Genomic DNA, 16,438 nt, shown 5'->3' on the forward strand with positions numbered 1-16,438 from the left:
TAAAAAAAAACGAAATCAACTTTGTATGGCCTTATTCGCGAGTGTCGGTGGAAAGTTTTTTGGGACATGAAGAAAATATTAATACACGCTAATAATAGCTTAACAGTTAACTACAGTGTACAATATATGTTTTGAATTGGTTACCTAAATATTAGTCTGTTCTCCATCATATTTTATATAGGCTAGGCATACAGTGCATTCGGAAAGTATTCAAACCCCTTAACTTTTTCCACATTTTGTTACGTTGCAGCCTTATTCTAAAATTGATTAAATCGTTATTTTTTCCTCATCAATCTACACACAATACCTCATAATGACAAAGCAAAAACATATTTGTAGACATTTTTGCAAATGTATTAAAAATAAAAAACATAAATACCTTATTTACATAAGTATTCAGACCCTTTGCTTTGAGACTCAAAATTTAGCTCAGGTGCATCCTGTTTACATTGATCATCCTTGAGATGTTTCTACAACTTGATTGGAGTCCACCTATGGTAAATTAAACTGATTGGACATGATTTGGAAAGGCACACACCTGTCTATATAAGGTCCCACAGTTCACAGTGCATGTCAGAGCAAAAACCAAGCCATGAGGTCGAAGGAAGTTTGTAGAGCGCGGAGACAGGATTGTGTCGAAGCACAGATCTGGGGAAGGGTACCAAAACATTTCTGCAGCATTGAAGGTCCCCAAGAACACAGTAGCCTCCATCATTCTTAAATAGAAAAAGTTTGGAACAACCAAGACTCTTCCTACAGCTGGCCGCCCGGCCAAACTGAGCAATCGGGGGGAGAAGGGCCTTGGTCAGGGAGGTGACCATGAACCCGATTGTCATTCTGACAGAGCTCCAGGGTTCCTCTGTGGAGGTGGGAGAACCTTCCAGAAGGATAACCATCTCTGCAACACTCCACCAATTAGGCCTTTATGGTAGTGGCCAGACGGAAGACACTCCTCAGTAAAAGGCCCATGACAGCCCGCTTGCAGTTTGCCAAAAGGCACCTAAAGGACTCTCAGACCTTGAGAAAAAAGATTCTCTGGTCTGATGAAATCAAGATTGAACTCTTTGGCCTGAATGCAAGCGTCAAATCTAGAGCAAACCTGGCACCATCCCTACGGTGAAGCATGGTGCTGGCAGCATCATGCTGTGGGGATGTTTTTCAGCTGCAGGGACTGGGAGACTGTTCAGGATTGTGGGAAAGATGAACGGAGCAAAGTACAGAGAGATCCTTGATGAAAACCTGCTCCAGAGCACTTAGGACCTCAGACTGGGGGCGAAGGTCGAGGTTCACCTTCCAACAGGACAACGAGCCTAAGCACACAGCCAAGACAACACAGGAGTGGCTTCGGGACAAGTCTCTGAATGTCCTTGAGTTGACCAGCCAGAGCCCAGACTTTAACCTGATCGAACATCTCTGGAGAGACCTTTGCTCCGTTCAAAATAGCTGTGCAGCGACGCTCCCCATCCAACCTGACTGAGCTTGAGAGGATCTGAAGAGAAGAATGGGAGAAACTCCCCAAATACAGGTGTGCCAAGCATGTAGCGTCATACCCAATTAGACTCAAGGCTGTAATTGCTGCCAAAGGTGCTTCAACAAAGTACTGAGTGAAAGGTCGGAATAGTTATGTAAATGTGATATAATTTTTTTTATACATACATTTGCAAAAATTTCTACAAACCTGTTTTTGCTTTGTCATTATGGGGCATTGTGTGTAGATTGATGAGGGGAAAAAAAACCATTTAATACATTTTAGAATAAGGCTGTAACATAACAAAATGTTGAAAAAGTCAAGGGGTCTGAATACTTTCCGAATGAACTGTACATACATACATACATACATACATACATGAAGTGTACCTGCTGCTGTAATGTCCAACTCGTCTCGTACATATGCAGGAAAGGTGGACAAACAGACGTGTTTCCGATCCTGGCTGATTGGTTGATTCTTATTTTATTTATTAAATATTTAAAAACAGTCTAAATAAATTCCATTAACAGAAATTAAATTAATTTCCATTACTTTTCAGATTTGATAATTTCCCCAAACTTTTCCAGGCCTGGAAAACATTTAAAAATGTCATGACTTAATGAACCCTGCCCTGGAGAAAATTAGGGTCAAGTGCCTTGCTCAAGGACAGACAGATTTTTCATCTTGTCGGCTCAGGTATTCGAACCAGCAACCTTTCAGTTACTGGCCCAATGGTCTAACTGCTAAGCTACCTACCACCCTATGTTCACTGACAATACCTCATATTTCCATGTTTTCCCAGGATCATAGTGCAAAATGGTGGAAGGAAAAGTGGCAATGAGGGACAAATTCAACAGATAAAAAAAAAAAAAAACTTTATAGACAAAATTATTTTTTATTGATAGAATCATTAGAGAAAGATCCCTGGCTGTTATAATCAGTCTGAGTATACAGCGTCTGCACCCTTGGAAAGCACCATCAGAATAAATGTAATGAGTACAATGTGTAGTGTAGAGCTTTCACCGGGGGTTACCATTACCTGGTCCATCATGTTTAGCTCAAGAATATTCAAAGTACTTTCTTTCTCTTCATATTATGATCACACTAAATCACAAGTTTGAAGATGAAACTATACGGCTGTTTAGTATGCGTCTAAATAAAAAGGTATTAGATCATTTCTGAACGGCAGTACCCATAGCCCTTGTTTAAATCATAGGCGGAGCCTTTTCATGAAGAAAAATTAGTGTACCTAAAGAAGGATTAGTGTACCTACAGTTGAAGTTGGAAGTTTACATACACTTAGGTTGGAGTCATTAAAACTTGTTTTTCAACCGCTCCACAAAGTTATTGTTAACAAACATCTACTTGTGCATGACAAGTAATTTTTCCAACAATTGTTTACAGACAGATTATTTCACTTATAATTCACTGCATCACAATTCCAGTGGGTCAGAAGTTTACATACCCTAAGTTGACTGTGCCTTTAAACAGCTTGGAAAATTCCAGAAAATGATGTCATGGCTTTAGAAGCTTCTGATAGGCTAATTGACATCATTTGCGTCAAAAAGCCCTGCCCTCAATCCTATAGAACATTTGTGGGCAGAACTGAAAAAGCGTGTGCGAGCAAGGAGGCCTACAAACCTGACTTAGTTACACCAGCTCTGTCAGGAGGAATGGGCCAAAATTCACCCAACTTATTGTGGGAAGCTTGAAGAAGGCTACATGAAACGTTTGACCCCAATTAAACAATTTAAAAGGCAATGCTACCAAATACTAATTGAGTGTATGTAAACTTCTGACCCACTGGTAATGTGATGAAAGAAATAAAAGCTGAAATAAATCACTCTACTATACTACTCTCTACTGGTCCTCTGTAGCTCAATTGGTAGAGCATGGCGCTTGTAACGCCAGGGTAGTAGGTTCGATCCCCGGGACCACCCATACGTAAAAATGTATGCACACATGACTGTAAGTCGCTTTGGATAAAAGCGTCTGCTAAATGGCATATTATATTATTATTCTGACATTTCACATTCTTAAAATAAAGTGGTGATCTTAAGTGACCTAAGACAGGGACTTTGTACTAGGATTAAATGTCAGGACTTGTGAAAAACTGAGTTTAAATGTATTTGGCTAAGGTGTATGTAAACTTCCGACTTCAACTGTAAATGACAGGCAAAAATCAATGTGTTTCAAGTTTCATATTTGATATAGGACAAGAACTTGTATTGTAATTACAAAGCTATAAACTGACGCAGATGACCTAATCACAGATGACTTAGTGCAGGTAGCCTACAGTAAGTGCTTTTTGGTTGAAGTGCACCCTGAGCGCTTTGGCCTGACCCTCACACCGTTTTTATACAGATTAGCATCCTGTTGTTAGCATGCTATCGCTAATGGTATCGTCACAGAGAGAGGTGCTGGGTCATCCAGAGAGCGATGTTCATGAAGCCATCAGACTCCGCGTCCACCTTGGACAGGGAGTGGTTGTTCCCTGGGTACCATAGCAACCTGAAAGAAAGGCATCCAGGCAAAGTTAAGAAATGAGAGTCAGCGATGCATGAAGTAAACAACAATATCGGCTGCCAAGAAAGACCATTGAAGCGTGAGGCTAAACTTCTCCTGTTTTGGTGCCGCAGCTATCACCTTTATAGCAGATTAAAGCTCACCCATGCGCAGATACTCTGTAATACTGAGTGCATTGTCTTGCGTTATGTCCTACGTCATGGCGTTCATCTGCGGTTCATCCTGCTGCTCGTGGCAACATTAAATCACTGAGTCTCAGTTTAAGACAGTCTTGTTGTTTTTTAAACAAATAGTAAGAGGAGAAGCTGTCTTTGGGATGCACCCCCATTAAATGGTTAGCTCTTGATTACCTTTACTTAATGTAACAGTGTTGCTTCCATCCCTCTCCTTGCCCCTACCTGGGCTTGAACCAGGGACCCTCTGCACACATCGACAACAGCCATCCTCGAAGCACCATTACCCGTCGCGGCACAAAAGCCGCGGCCCTTGCAGAGCAAGGGAAACAACTACTTCAAGGTCTCAGAGCGAGTGACGTCACCGATTGAAACGCTACTAGCGCGCACCGCTAACTAGCTAGCCATTTCACACCGATTACATTAACGCATACTAAGTGCTTCATGGTCTCTATTCTGAAATGTGACCACCACACCCCTACATACTACATTACCCAGCAGCCAACAGCACAAAGGCAGTCTACTCACCGCACTGGGACTTTTAGTGCCTTCAAGGCTCTGTAGTACTCAATGCCCTGCTTAGGGGGCACACGCTTATCATCCTCTCCCAGAGTCAGCAACACAGGAGTCTTCACCTGAATGGAGACAACATCGACACATATAGGGTTACAATCAACACACAGACACAAGGCACAGAAAAACAAAGTTAGAGTCAGCAAAGCGTTTTTCACCTGCACTGGATCCGTACACACAGAATCTGAAACACACACTCCGCTGGATAAAACTCACTCACCTGTTTGACATGTTTGATAGGAGACTTGTTTAACATCTGCTCCCAGACCGCAGGGTCAGGCAGGCAATCTGTACTGTAGTTATAGCCAGCCTCCACCATACACCTGAAACACACACACACACACACACACACGTCGGTTAACCACACCTTATAGAGAAAAGGGAACAAAAACAAATAGTATGGATTCTATCATGTCATATCTAGTTTCCCAACTGATTGTTTGAATTATTCCTTCCTTCCTCTCCCTACAGAGACACAGACAGACAGCTCATCCTGGGTAAGCCTATGCAACCCCCTCAAGACTGAAGTGTGTATGTCTCTCTATGTATCCACCAACCTGAAAGTAAATGTCATTCATGATGTCAAGCCTGTGTGTTAATAGGTAAGTAGGGCTGGGACGATACTAGTATCAAGATACTCCTTAGTATCCTGGCATGGAAACAAAACACAAAGCGGATTTAACTTCTTTAGGAAAACAGCCCTAATGTTGGAAACAAACATCATGGTTGTCATCCAGAGTCACATTTATTTATTTTCCAAGCTATAGCACACAATATTTTACATACAGCAGGTTTTTAAAGGACCACTGAGCTTTGTGTTTACATTTTTGCCATGGAAAATATACCGTGATACTGGTATCGTCGCGGCCCTATGGGTAAACGGACGTTTGTGTGGGCATCGTAGTGAGAAAGTGTGAGAGTGTGTTTGTACCAGTCTGGGATGTCGGTGCTACCGATCATGGAGGCCAGGTTGATGACAGGGTTCCGAGCCACGCAGGCCTTGTAGAACTCTGGGTACTGGCCAATCAGATGGCAGGCCAGGAATCCGCCGTGGGATCCCCCGGCAACCGCAACCTTCTGCTCATCAAACGCCCCGTCCCTCAGAACGCTCTCCACGGCAAACTAGAGACAGAAACAGAATGATGAAAGAAAGAGAGTGTGAGAGAGAGAGAGAGAAGTGAGAAAGAGAAGTGAGAGAGGAGGCAGTGAGGTTTGATAGGGGAGATGACAGAGACTACAAAAATACTGTGAAAATGAAACGTACGAGTCAGTCAGAGACTGATTCTAGGGCTGAATACTATAGACTAATAAGCCACACAATGATCTAAAAAGAGTATGTGTGTGGTGTACCTCCTGTTTCCATACCTGAACATCCTTGACGTCTTGAGTGCCCACATTACCAGGTAGAGAGAGGATACTGTCCTGGCCGTAGCCTATGGAGCCGCGGTAGTTCACTGAAACAACACAAGTGAGGTACAGTGGGGGAAAAAAGTATTTAGTCAGCCACCAATTGTGCAAGTTCTCCCACTTAAAAAGATGAGAGAGGCCTGTAATTTTCATCATAGGTACACGTCAACTATGACAGACAAATTGAGGGAAAAAAATCCAGAAAATCACATTGTAGGATTTTTAATGAATTTATTTGCAAATTATGGTGGAAAATAAGTATTTGGTCAATAACAAAAGTTTCTCAATACTTTGTTATATACCCTTTGTTGGCAATGACACAGGTCAAACGTTTTCTGTAAGTCTTCACAAGGTTTTCACACACTGTTGCTGGTATTTTGGCCCATTCCTCCATGCAGATCTCCTCTAGAGCAGTGATGTTTTGGGGCTGTCGCTGGGCAACACAGACTTTCAACTCCCTCCAAAGATTTTCTATGGGGTTGAGATCTGGAGACTGGCTAGGCCACTCCAGGACCTTGAAATGCTTCGTACGAGGCCACTCCTTCGTTGCCCGGGCGGTGTGTTTGGGATCATTGTCATGCTGAAAGACCCAGCCACGTTTCATCTTCAATGACCTTGCTGATGGAAGGAGGTTTTCACTCAAAATCTCACGATACATGGCCCCATTCATTCTTTCCTTTACACGGATCAGTCGTCCTGGTCCCTTTTCAGAAAAACAGCCCCAAAGCATGATGTTTCCACCCCCATGCTTCACAGTAGGTATGGTGTTCTTTGGATGCAACTCAGCATTCTTTGTCCTCCAAACACGACGAGTTGAGTTTTTACCAAAAAGTTCTATTTTGGTTTCATCTGACCATATGACATTCTCCCAATCCTCTTCTGGATCATCCAAATGCACTCTAGCAAACTTCAGACGGGCCTGGACATGTACTGGCTTAAGCAGGGGGGACACATCTGGCACTGCAGGATTTGAGTCCCTGGCGGCGTAGTGTGTTACTGATGGTAGGCTTTGTTACTTTGGTCCCAGCTCTCTGCAGGTCATTCACTAGGTCCCCCGTGTGGTTCTGGGATTTTTGCTCACTGTTCCTGTGATCATTTTGACCCCACGGGGTGAGATCTTGCGTGGAGCCCCAGATCGAGGGAGATTATCAGTGGTCTTGTATGTCTTCCATTTCCTAATAATTGCTCCCACAGTTGATTTCTTCAAACCAAGCTGCTTACCTATTGCAGATTCAGTCTTCCCAGCCTGGTGCAGGTCTACAATTTTGTTTCTGGTGTCCTTTGACAGGTCTTTGGTCTTGGCCATAGTGGAGTTTGGAGTGTGACTGTTTGAGGTTGTGGACAGGTGTCTTTTATACTGATAACAAGTTCAAACAGGTGCCATTAATACAGGTAACGAGTGGAGGACAGAGGAGCCTCTTAAAGAAGAAGTTACAGGTCTGTGAGAGCCAGAAATCTTGCTTGTTTGTAGGTGACCAAATACTTATTTTCCACCATAATTAGCAAATAAATTCATTAAAAATCCTACAATGTGATTTTGTGGATTTTTTTTCCTCAATTTGTCTGTCATAGTTGACGTGTACCTATGATGAAAATTACAGGCCTCTCTCATCTTTTTAAGTGGGAGAACTTGCACAATTGGTGGCTGACTAAATACTTTTTTACCCCACTGTACAAGTGAACATTCCCCCCCAACAGTTTCCCTGGTTGCCACTAATCTTGCTCAACTAGAAATGTATTTTGTCTCATCACTCGGGCTCCCGAGTGGCGCAGTGGTCTAAGGCACTGCATCTCAGTGCTTGAGGCGTCACTACAGACCCCCTGGTTCGATTCCAGGCTGTATCACAAGTCCCACAGGGCGGCGCGCAATTAGCCCAGCTTCGTCCGGGTTTGGCCGGTGTAGGCCGTCATTGTAAATAAGAATTTGTTCTTAACTGACTTGCCTAGTTAAATAAAGTTTTTTTTTTTTTAAATAAGTCACTCCCCAAAAATGATTTTGAGGTAGGGTGGCATTTTACCTTCAGCCCCACTCTCCCCTATACACTGCAAATTGCAGAGCGGTAACGTGCTTAACCATGCCATTGCTAAAAGCATTCCCTCCAAATGGCACTCACAACTGGAATGCGCCTCGAGAGGAATATTTCTCTCACATAGATCACACAACAAGCCGACTATGTAAATAGATCAACAATTCTACTAATGGGGTTGTCAGATTTTTTACATTCATTACTCGTTTTGCTTGCAGAGGAAAAGTCCATTTGGACTGTTCTGGCATCTTCAAAGTGCACCTCGGCAGATTTTGTTTTTCCATGTTTCATATTTTTTGGGTGTGGTGTAGCGCCGCATGATGACTGCAACGGAAACACCGTTACCATGTCAGTGTTAAAACAGCCTGTGATCCCTGGTAGCAACACTGACTACAGAGAGGGGAAAGGATCCCTGTTCATCCACTTAAACATACTTATTATTTATCATTTAGCTGACGCTCTTATCCAGAGTGACTTACAGGAGCAATTAGTGCCTTGCTCAAGGGCACATTGACAGATTTTTTTCACATAGTCTGTTTGGGGATTCGAACCAGTGACCTTTCGGTTACTGGCTCAACGCTCTTAGCCACTAGGCTACCTGCTGTCTTACACATCCAATTAATGATCCACAATGATTCCCTGACCTGCTCCTGTAGCTAGTTTCCTCTACTGGATTCAAACACACTGGCTAGGTGTAGACAATATGGTGTGGGGGAAAAAAGAAGGCTGTTCAATCAGAAACGCCTGTGTATGCCATCCTGATGCAGTACAAAATTCTAACAAATAGAAAAATGAACTACACTTTATGCAACATCATTTTGAGTGCAGACCCAACCTTTTGCTTATCTGGATTCACAGGTTTTATGCACCAACCACACTTTTGGGATAGCGCTTCTTGTCTACAAGATAGATAGACAAGATAAAAACACGAAATTCCTTCACATTGATTACTTTTTGCAAAGCCAATCAAGTTTTCCACGATGATTCAACGTCACCACATTGAAAATCTTGACGTGGAAACAATCTACTATGCAGACAGAGATACAATAAACTGAAGCTCTAACTCACCCAGTAGGATAGCAAAGCCCATCCTGCACAGCACCGAGGAAGAGAGCAGCCAGTCTGCTACAATCACAGAGTGAGGACCACCTGAGAGAGCGAGAGAGAGAATGTAGCTACACACACACAACCAGCTCCAGGGTGGTGTTTCCCCTAAGTACAGATCTAGGATCAGCTTCCCTTCCCCCAACCATTAGTGGGGGAAATTCCAAACTGACCCAAGATTAGCGTCTATGAGCAACTTCACCCTCCTCCCCACAACCAAACAGGGGGGGGCGCACACACACACACTATATTGTGTGTAACTTACCATGTGGGGTGACTATGAGTGGCAGTTTCACTCCCTCCTTCACATCCTTTGGTTTCAGCAGGAGGGCGTCAAAGTCCAGACCAGCTACACAACAAGGATAATATCAGACACACAGGAGAGGATTTACTGATAACTGACATCGCTAGAGAGAAAAAGTCAAACTGTGTGAGAGTGGACGTTCTTACGGTATTGGCTGTTGTCCTGCTCTGGGGGTGGGGTGAAGTTGAGGATCTGCCAATCGATATCAGGCTGGGTCTGAGACTCCTCCAGCATGACCCAGTCCACCTCCTCACTGGAACCACCCGGTGGCAGGAAGCCCACCCTCTAGCCTCAGGAAATGAGGTCATTAATAACAAAACAATAAGACAATGGGCATTAAGCAGACGTTGCTATAAATGACTCATCCAAAGCGAGACATTTCAATAATGTGTCTATTTTACTGCAAAGCAATACATAAAGTATGTTGACTATGTATATGTGTGTGCGTTCTACATTACCAGGCTGGGGGGGCAGTTAGGGGAAGACCAGCTGACCACCATCAGGTCTCTCTCTATGGTCAGCAATGACCAGCTGCCCACTGGAGCCTCTACGGGGGAACACAGAACACCACAAGAACGTTAGGATGTCAGTCAGAATGTAAGAACATCAACACTTCATCCCAACAGTACTAGAGCTTTAGAATGTAGAGCCAGTATTTGTCAGTGATCTGAGTAGGGGGCAGAGGACGGTGTGACCCACTCACTTGATGTCAGAGAGGTGACGGTCCCTGTGGTCGTTTCCACCAACAGCAGATCCTATAGGAGGCAAAACATGTCAAGATGATTTGATTGTGGCCATGCATATGGCATAATTAATTCTACATGATCAGTGTCTAGGGGTCGTTACCTTGCGGCTGCCCTGTGGACAGGAGACCAGGATGCGCTGGCTGTCAGCTGACCAGCACAGAGGAGACAGAGACGAGCTGTAGATCCCGGTAAAGCCATCTGGAACACAAAACAGTTAGGATAAACAGCATACTCTCGCAAACTTAAAAAGTGGCTGTAATTATATTAACAAATTCTACTTTTCAAAAAAGAAACATTACCATCTCTGGGTCTCTTTACCACGTCCACCACCATGGAGGTCTTCTTGGTGTACCAGTCATACTACGACACAACACACAGCCATCAAGACATGACATATGGTATATTCCAATAGTATTCAAATCATCTCTCTAATTGGGAGCAGTTGGATATGTTTTCCCCTCCATCCCTCTCTCTCCCTCTCTCTTACCATACAGAGCCTGCTACACTGCTGGTGAGGTCCGTAGACAGCACTATCCAGGTAGATGATCCTGCACTGGTCTGGGCTGAGCCTGGGGGAACACACAGCACTGGAGCCTGATGAAAGCTGCTCTGAGAGAGGGAAACACAAACACACTTATAGCAAATACTATGGTCATGTATAGCGCAGAGTGTAATATAATTGTCAGAGTGAAATACACTTACCACACTTTCCCCCAGTCAGGTCAACATAGAACAAGGAGGACCTGAATTATACAACAAGAAACACCGGGGGGGAAGAGAGTTAGAGGCCTTTACTGGATAACAGAGCTGCCACTCATAACCTCCACTCTGATCGATCACAGTGCTCACCTGCGGTTGGGCGAGTATTTGAGGCCCAGTCTGAAGGGCTCATGACACCAGCCCACGAACACCACGCCTGTGTCACCCGGAGCCCAAAACGCCTGGGGACACAAGTTATAACACTGGTACAACACATGTATACATTGCAACACACACACACACACACACCTGTGGACACAGAAATGGCACCCAACATCACACACACACAGGGTACTGACCTGGCCTGGCGAGATGTTATCCGGGACTCCCTCTAGCACAGAGATGTTGCTACCCTCGATGTCCAACACACACAGCACAGGAGAACTCTTACTGACCAAGGTCTCCCCCCAGTCCTCATAAAACACAAACTGCTCCCCCTGCAGGACGGGAGGAGCAAACACACAGTATGGTGAACCAATACATTTTAGTTTAAAAGCAGGGTGTCAATCAATGGAACAGTTTATCATTGGATCAATCCTCCTCCTTACCTTTGTGGTCTCCTCCTCCTTGCCCATTTTCACCCCCTCCTCTTCATCAGCAAGAGAACAGGACTCAAGAGCAACTGACTATATAGTAGAGATGGAGGGGGTTAGGAAATAGAGGGAATCCCTAACACATTTTGCAGTTAAGTTTATTAGCACTGCATTGTGAAAGTGCAGTGTGCTCATGTTTAAACTGTAGGTGTGTGTTTTGAAGACCTGGAAGAAGGACTCTGCCTTGGGTCTCTTTCTCTCAGCCACATACAGCAGGTGAGTTTCAGAGTGGGACCACACCAGGCAGCCAAACTGGTCTGGAAACAGATATAAACGAACAGGTGGGTCAACTACAGAATGTGCCTGATATACTTTGGTGTTAAGGCCTTCCCATACTGTATGTCGGATTCAGTATTTTACGATTATTACATGTCACACTGTGCGATGTTACCAAATTAAAATCTTGCTATCAACCTGGCCAGATTGTACGATTTGCTTCAGTTCCCTCATCACATTCTGCGATTGGCTTGCGAGCTACGTCAGCCAATGTCGGCTATGTCAACTGCAGCAGTGTATTTGATCTGAGCATGTGTCAGCTCCAGTAGCGCATGCCTCCCTCTATGCTTATGGGCGAGTGAAGAGAGTTCGGAAAAAACAAAGTCTTAGAAATAGATTTCCCATACAAACTTTATATGTCCGAACTCCGAATCAAATAGGCTTCCTAAGAATAACAGTCGCTGTGGTAGAAAGTTTATTTTTCCCAAGGCGTGTACATTTTGTCTGGGACGGCCAAATCGTGGCATAAGACGGCAAAAATCGTGCAGTCTGTGCGGGTCTTTAGGGAAAACACCAGTTTATTGTGTGCCAGTAACAGAAGAATCAGAAACTTCAGGAAGTCTCTCACATACAGACACATGGCATTGATGTCTCACCGTCTTCATAGACCTTGCCATGTTTCTTCAGAGCTGTCAGGTTGATGCTCTTCACTTTGATGTTCTTACTCCAGATCTGAGGGGTCACCGAATGGAGGAGGGGTCAAAGGGAAAAGAGGGTCAGCTGTCAATCAAAATGAGTGAAAGAGGTTGAGGATATATGGGCGAAGGGGGGGTTGCCCCATGCTAGGCACTTATCTAAGTTCAGTTGTGCATCCCAGGGGGAAAAGAGAGACAGACAGAGAGACCGATAGAGAGAGCGACAGATAGAGAGAGCGACAGAGGGCCCCTCACCTCCAGAAACTGTTTGTCCTCTCCTTTGATGTTGCTCTCTCTCACCACCGCCTTCATGTCTCCTGATGGAGAGTCTTTACTCAGCAACCTGACACAGAGCAAACACACTAAATCAACCACACACACACTGAACACAGATCACAATCATGTGTCAAACTGTCAAATGTCCACATACTCTCCCTTGATCTCTGTGCAGTTTCCTGAGGGTCCAGAGTAGACCACTGACTTGTCGTCGTGAAACACAATGTACTGCCGACAGAACTTGACATTCTCGTTCCTCTCCAGATCCCGCTGACTCCATTCTAGGGGACACAAAATAAAAGGCATGTAAACCCAAACACAGACCGACGAACAGAGAGACACACACAGACCGACGGACAGACACACACACCTGTGTAGATGTTGCTGTATTTTCCTCCATACTGGGATGTTATGACTGGCCCTATGTCAGCTCGGGTCAGGGAGGGAAATCGGCTCAACTCCAGGTAGAGTTTGGAGATGTCTTCCGGATTAGTCATTACCTTTCCACACACAACAGATGAGGAACTTGCACATCGCGTCAGGGATAAACAATGTCTCACAACACGCATTGATGAGTTCATATTTTACTGGTTGTCTCTCTTGACCCTAGACTGAGACAATAGTGGTAGACTGGCTTGTTTACTAATTGCAATAGTCAGTGCAGCATGCAATTTCTATGTCTCACTACATAAGTAACAATGGAATCATTGTTAACACTGACAGGCTTTGTGACAAACCATGCTACAAGGTTATCTAGCTAAGTTAGTTAACTAACATAACAATTTACAACGCCTTGTTCTACAAGGAATGTGACTCTTGTAGGTTACTGGCTAGTAAGTTCAGTAGTTGGCTAGCTAGCTAGTTATTTAGAAAGATCAGCCTCCTATCCCTCCCTAGTGAAGAAAAATATTATTCTAGCTATAAATTATTGTGTTTAATTGAGAACGCTATATCCAACATAGCTAGAGTGGCTTACGTGACTGACCAGGAAGTGCCTTTCTGCGCGTGACCATAAGAAAGCTAGCTAGCTAGACCAGGAAGAGACGAAGTCATTATATCCACTATCTCTGCCTACACTAGCTGGAAAATAAATAGTTAGCATTTCAAGTTCACTACACTATCTGGAAAATAAAGATAGCGAACATACGGTAGCTACTTGGCTAGTTAAATTAGCTAGATAGCTAGTACATAATGGGAAGTTGGACAAGCAAGTAACTAGCTAGGTAGTACATAATGGGAAGTTGGACAAGCAAGTAGCTAGCTAGTTTGCTTTGTGTAAAAGCTCACCATAAATTTAAATAAACTGGAATTTAACACACTGATAGCTAGCTATCTAATAAAACGTACCTGTGACTCCATTGCCGCTCTGACTGATCAACAGCTCTGGGTGCGTTCGTAAATTCTATCTGGAGTGACCTCTGGATGTTCGTAAATTCAGAGCGTTTCGCTCTCGGAGCGTTCAGAGCGCACACTGGACGCTCTGGCCGAGGAGTAGGGTTGATCCGAACGTTCTGGCCTCACAACGGCACCCAAGCTAATTTTCTAGCTACTTCCAGACACATATAAGAGAACACCTCACTCTGACTAGGCTGTTGTTATGTTATCCAGAGCGTTGGTGACTGTAACTGCTGCTGGCAACAGACGAGAGTGCTCTGAAATCCGAGTAGATAGCCAGAATGAATTTACGAACGCACCCTCATTGTAGCGTCGTTTTTTCTGTGTTGTTGGGAAGGGTACACCAGGGTTGCCATGTCAGTGGTTTTCCTGTAAATTGGGCTAATTTGAAAACGATGTCGCGGATCACTTTTGTCAAGCCCTTTCAAAGTGTGTTGCATTTTGGGGATACAAATTGTCCGACTTCCGCCTACATGTAAATTGCATGAACTTTACAAAAATCATTAGATCAAAGGTCATGAAGTTTTGACTGCAGTGGACTACAAGTTTCTGTAGTTGCTCTTCATCAACTTCATCCTGCAGCTATAGCAGACATGAGTCGGTCATGTCTGCGGAACTTAAAAAATTAGCCTAAGAGAGCATTTCCTCTTGGTCTATCCCGCGTGTTATGTGGGAGGCTCTATTGTCAACCAATCTTTAGGGTGTTTTTGTTTGACCCACACGAACGTGACCAAAGACATAATAATATAAAATGCAATTTAGCAGACGCTTTTATCCAAAGCGACTTACAGTCATGTGTGCATAAATTTTTACGTATGGGTGGTCCCGGGGATCAAACCCACTACCCTGGCGTTACAAGCGCCATGCTCTACCAATTGAGCTACAGAGGACCACATGACATGACATGACTGAAACGGGATCCAACTTTGCTGTCATTCATACACTGGATACAAATCAATGTGATATGAGGCTCTCTCTCACTCTGGTTATAAATTACATGTACACCAGGGGCGGTGTGTTCATTAGGGCGATATGGGCGACGCACTGCCAAACGGGAAAAGGAAGGGATTTTTTTTCTAATCAATTATATCACGGCAACAGTAGTTATCAGTGTTCTAATCTAGACGTCTGATCTGCCACTAAATGTCCAATCAGGCTAAAGTCGTGCTTCAAATGCCCCCCTTTTGGGGGCGATTTCAGTCAGGTTGAAAATCGCCCAGAAGTCTCTCATAGACTCCCATGTAAAATCTATTTTTTTCAAATATCAGAGCTTTCAATACAATCTCTATGGGTTTCTGAGGGCTTGCACTTACGCGCTTTTGTCATACGTAACATAACCATGAACGTAACTAAGAAAAGAGCGGGTAGCAGCATCAATCAATTCACGTACTACTATCAAGATGGCTATAGCGTTCAGTGCAACTCGATTGTCTCTTTGAAATAAGTTACTTTTTGTCGGCGAACAAATCAAGATAAATTGGCAACGAAACAATTAGGACCTCCCAGACCAAATTTAATAATTCAACAGGTTTCTACTAAAGGCGGAAAGTCCTACACCCGAGGATTTTCCAAAAATTGGTACGAACGAAAAACCTGGCTAGCAGGCTGCGATGTAGCTAATGCAGTCTTCTGCTACCCCCTGCTTACTCTTTCACCCTGAAGGCGGCACGGCAGACAGCACCGCTTGGACAGCGACTGGTGTGTAACGGACATGCACCATCTTTCAGGAAAGATTAAGAAACATGAGCTGTCAAAGACCCACATGGATAGCTGTTTGAGATTGTCTGCTTTGGGGAGAGTGAACATTGCCACTCAACTGGATGAGGGATACAGGCTAGCTGTCCGCCGCCACAACGATGAGGTTAGTGTTGATAATCACAAGTTTACTGGAGAACTGAGACCAAGTAGAGACTTTGGACAGGGTGGATATGGTATAATAAAGGCAGTTTATTCAGAGGTAAAGATATCTGGAATCGCGTGCACGGACCCGTTCGTCAAACTCTTAGGGAGCTATCTGAAGAGAGCCCCGAAACATTGTGTATAAATGAAGTAGGTTGAATCTAGTAGTTCTGATCTTCTGATTGGTCCTGATGAGTTGGGCGAGGTCCCCTCCAGGCTAGTGTCACTGTTGCATTGGCTCTGAGTCGGGTTCTCTGTCTTCAAATGTTCAGCCTAA

General features: G+C 44.1%; 1 protein-coding gene across 1 annotated transcript; it reads right to left on the bottom strand.

The window, feature by feature from the left end:
- Positions 1-3,650: 3,650 nt before the first annotated feature.
- On the bottom strand, positions 3,651-14,484 carry apeh (acylaminoacyl-peptide hydrolase). The gene is made up of 23 exons (XM_041857097.1): positions 14,215-14,484; positions 13,238-13,367; positions 13,022-13,148; positions 12,847-12,934; positions 12,553-12,628; positions 11,846-11,937; positions 11,636-11,713; positions 11,387-11,524; positions 11,178-11,269; positions 11,031-11,071; positions 10,816-10,937; positions 10,628-10,688; positions 10,429-10,526; positions 10,286-10,337; positions 10,041-10,129; positions 9,729-9,867; positions 9,544-9,627; positions 9,243-9,323; positions 6,106-6,194; positions 5,672-5,862; positions 4,961-5,063; positions 4,696-4,802; positions 3,651-3,979 (listed from the first exon to the last, which is right to left on the bottom strand). The coding sequence occupies exons 1-23, from the start codon at positions 14,224-14,226 to the stop codon at positions 3,874-3,876; spliced, it is 2,196 nt and encodes a 731-aa protein (XP_041713031.1). The 5' UTR covers positions 14,227-14,484; the 3' UTR covers positions 3,651-3,873.
- Positions 14,485-16,438: the final 1,954 nt, after the last annotated feature.

This window comes from Coregonus clupeaformis, chromosome 30 (genome assembly GCF_020615455.1).
Source record: "Coregonus clupeaformis isolate EN_2021a chromosome 30, ASM2061545v1, whole genome shotgun sequence".
NCBI lineage: Eukaryota > Metazoa > Chordata > Actinopteri > Salmoniformes > Salmonidae > Coregonus > Coregonus clupeaformis.

Bases quoted from the DNA above. Each gene is read 5' to 3' on its own strand.
- apeh (XM_041857097.1), bottom strand. The intron at 11,072-11,177 runs GTGAGCACTGTG...TGTATAATTCAG, and splicing joins AAATACTCGCCCAACCGCAG to GTCCTCCTTGTTCTATGTTG. The intron at 10,689-10,815 runs GTAAGAGAGAGG...GTTGTGTCGTAG, and splicing joins AGTGTAGCAGGCTCTGTATG to TATGACTGGTACACCAAGAA.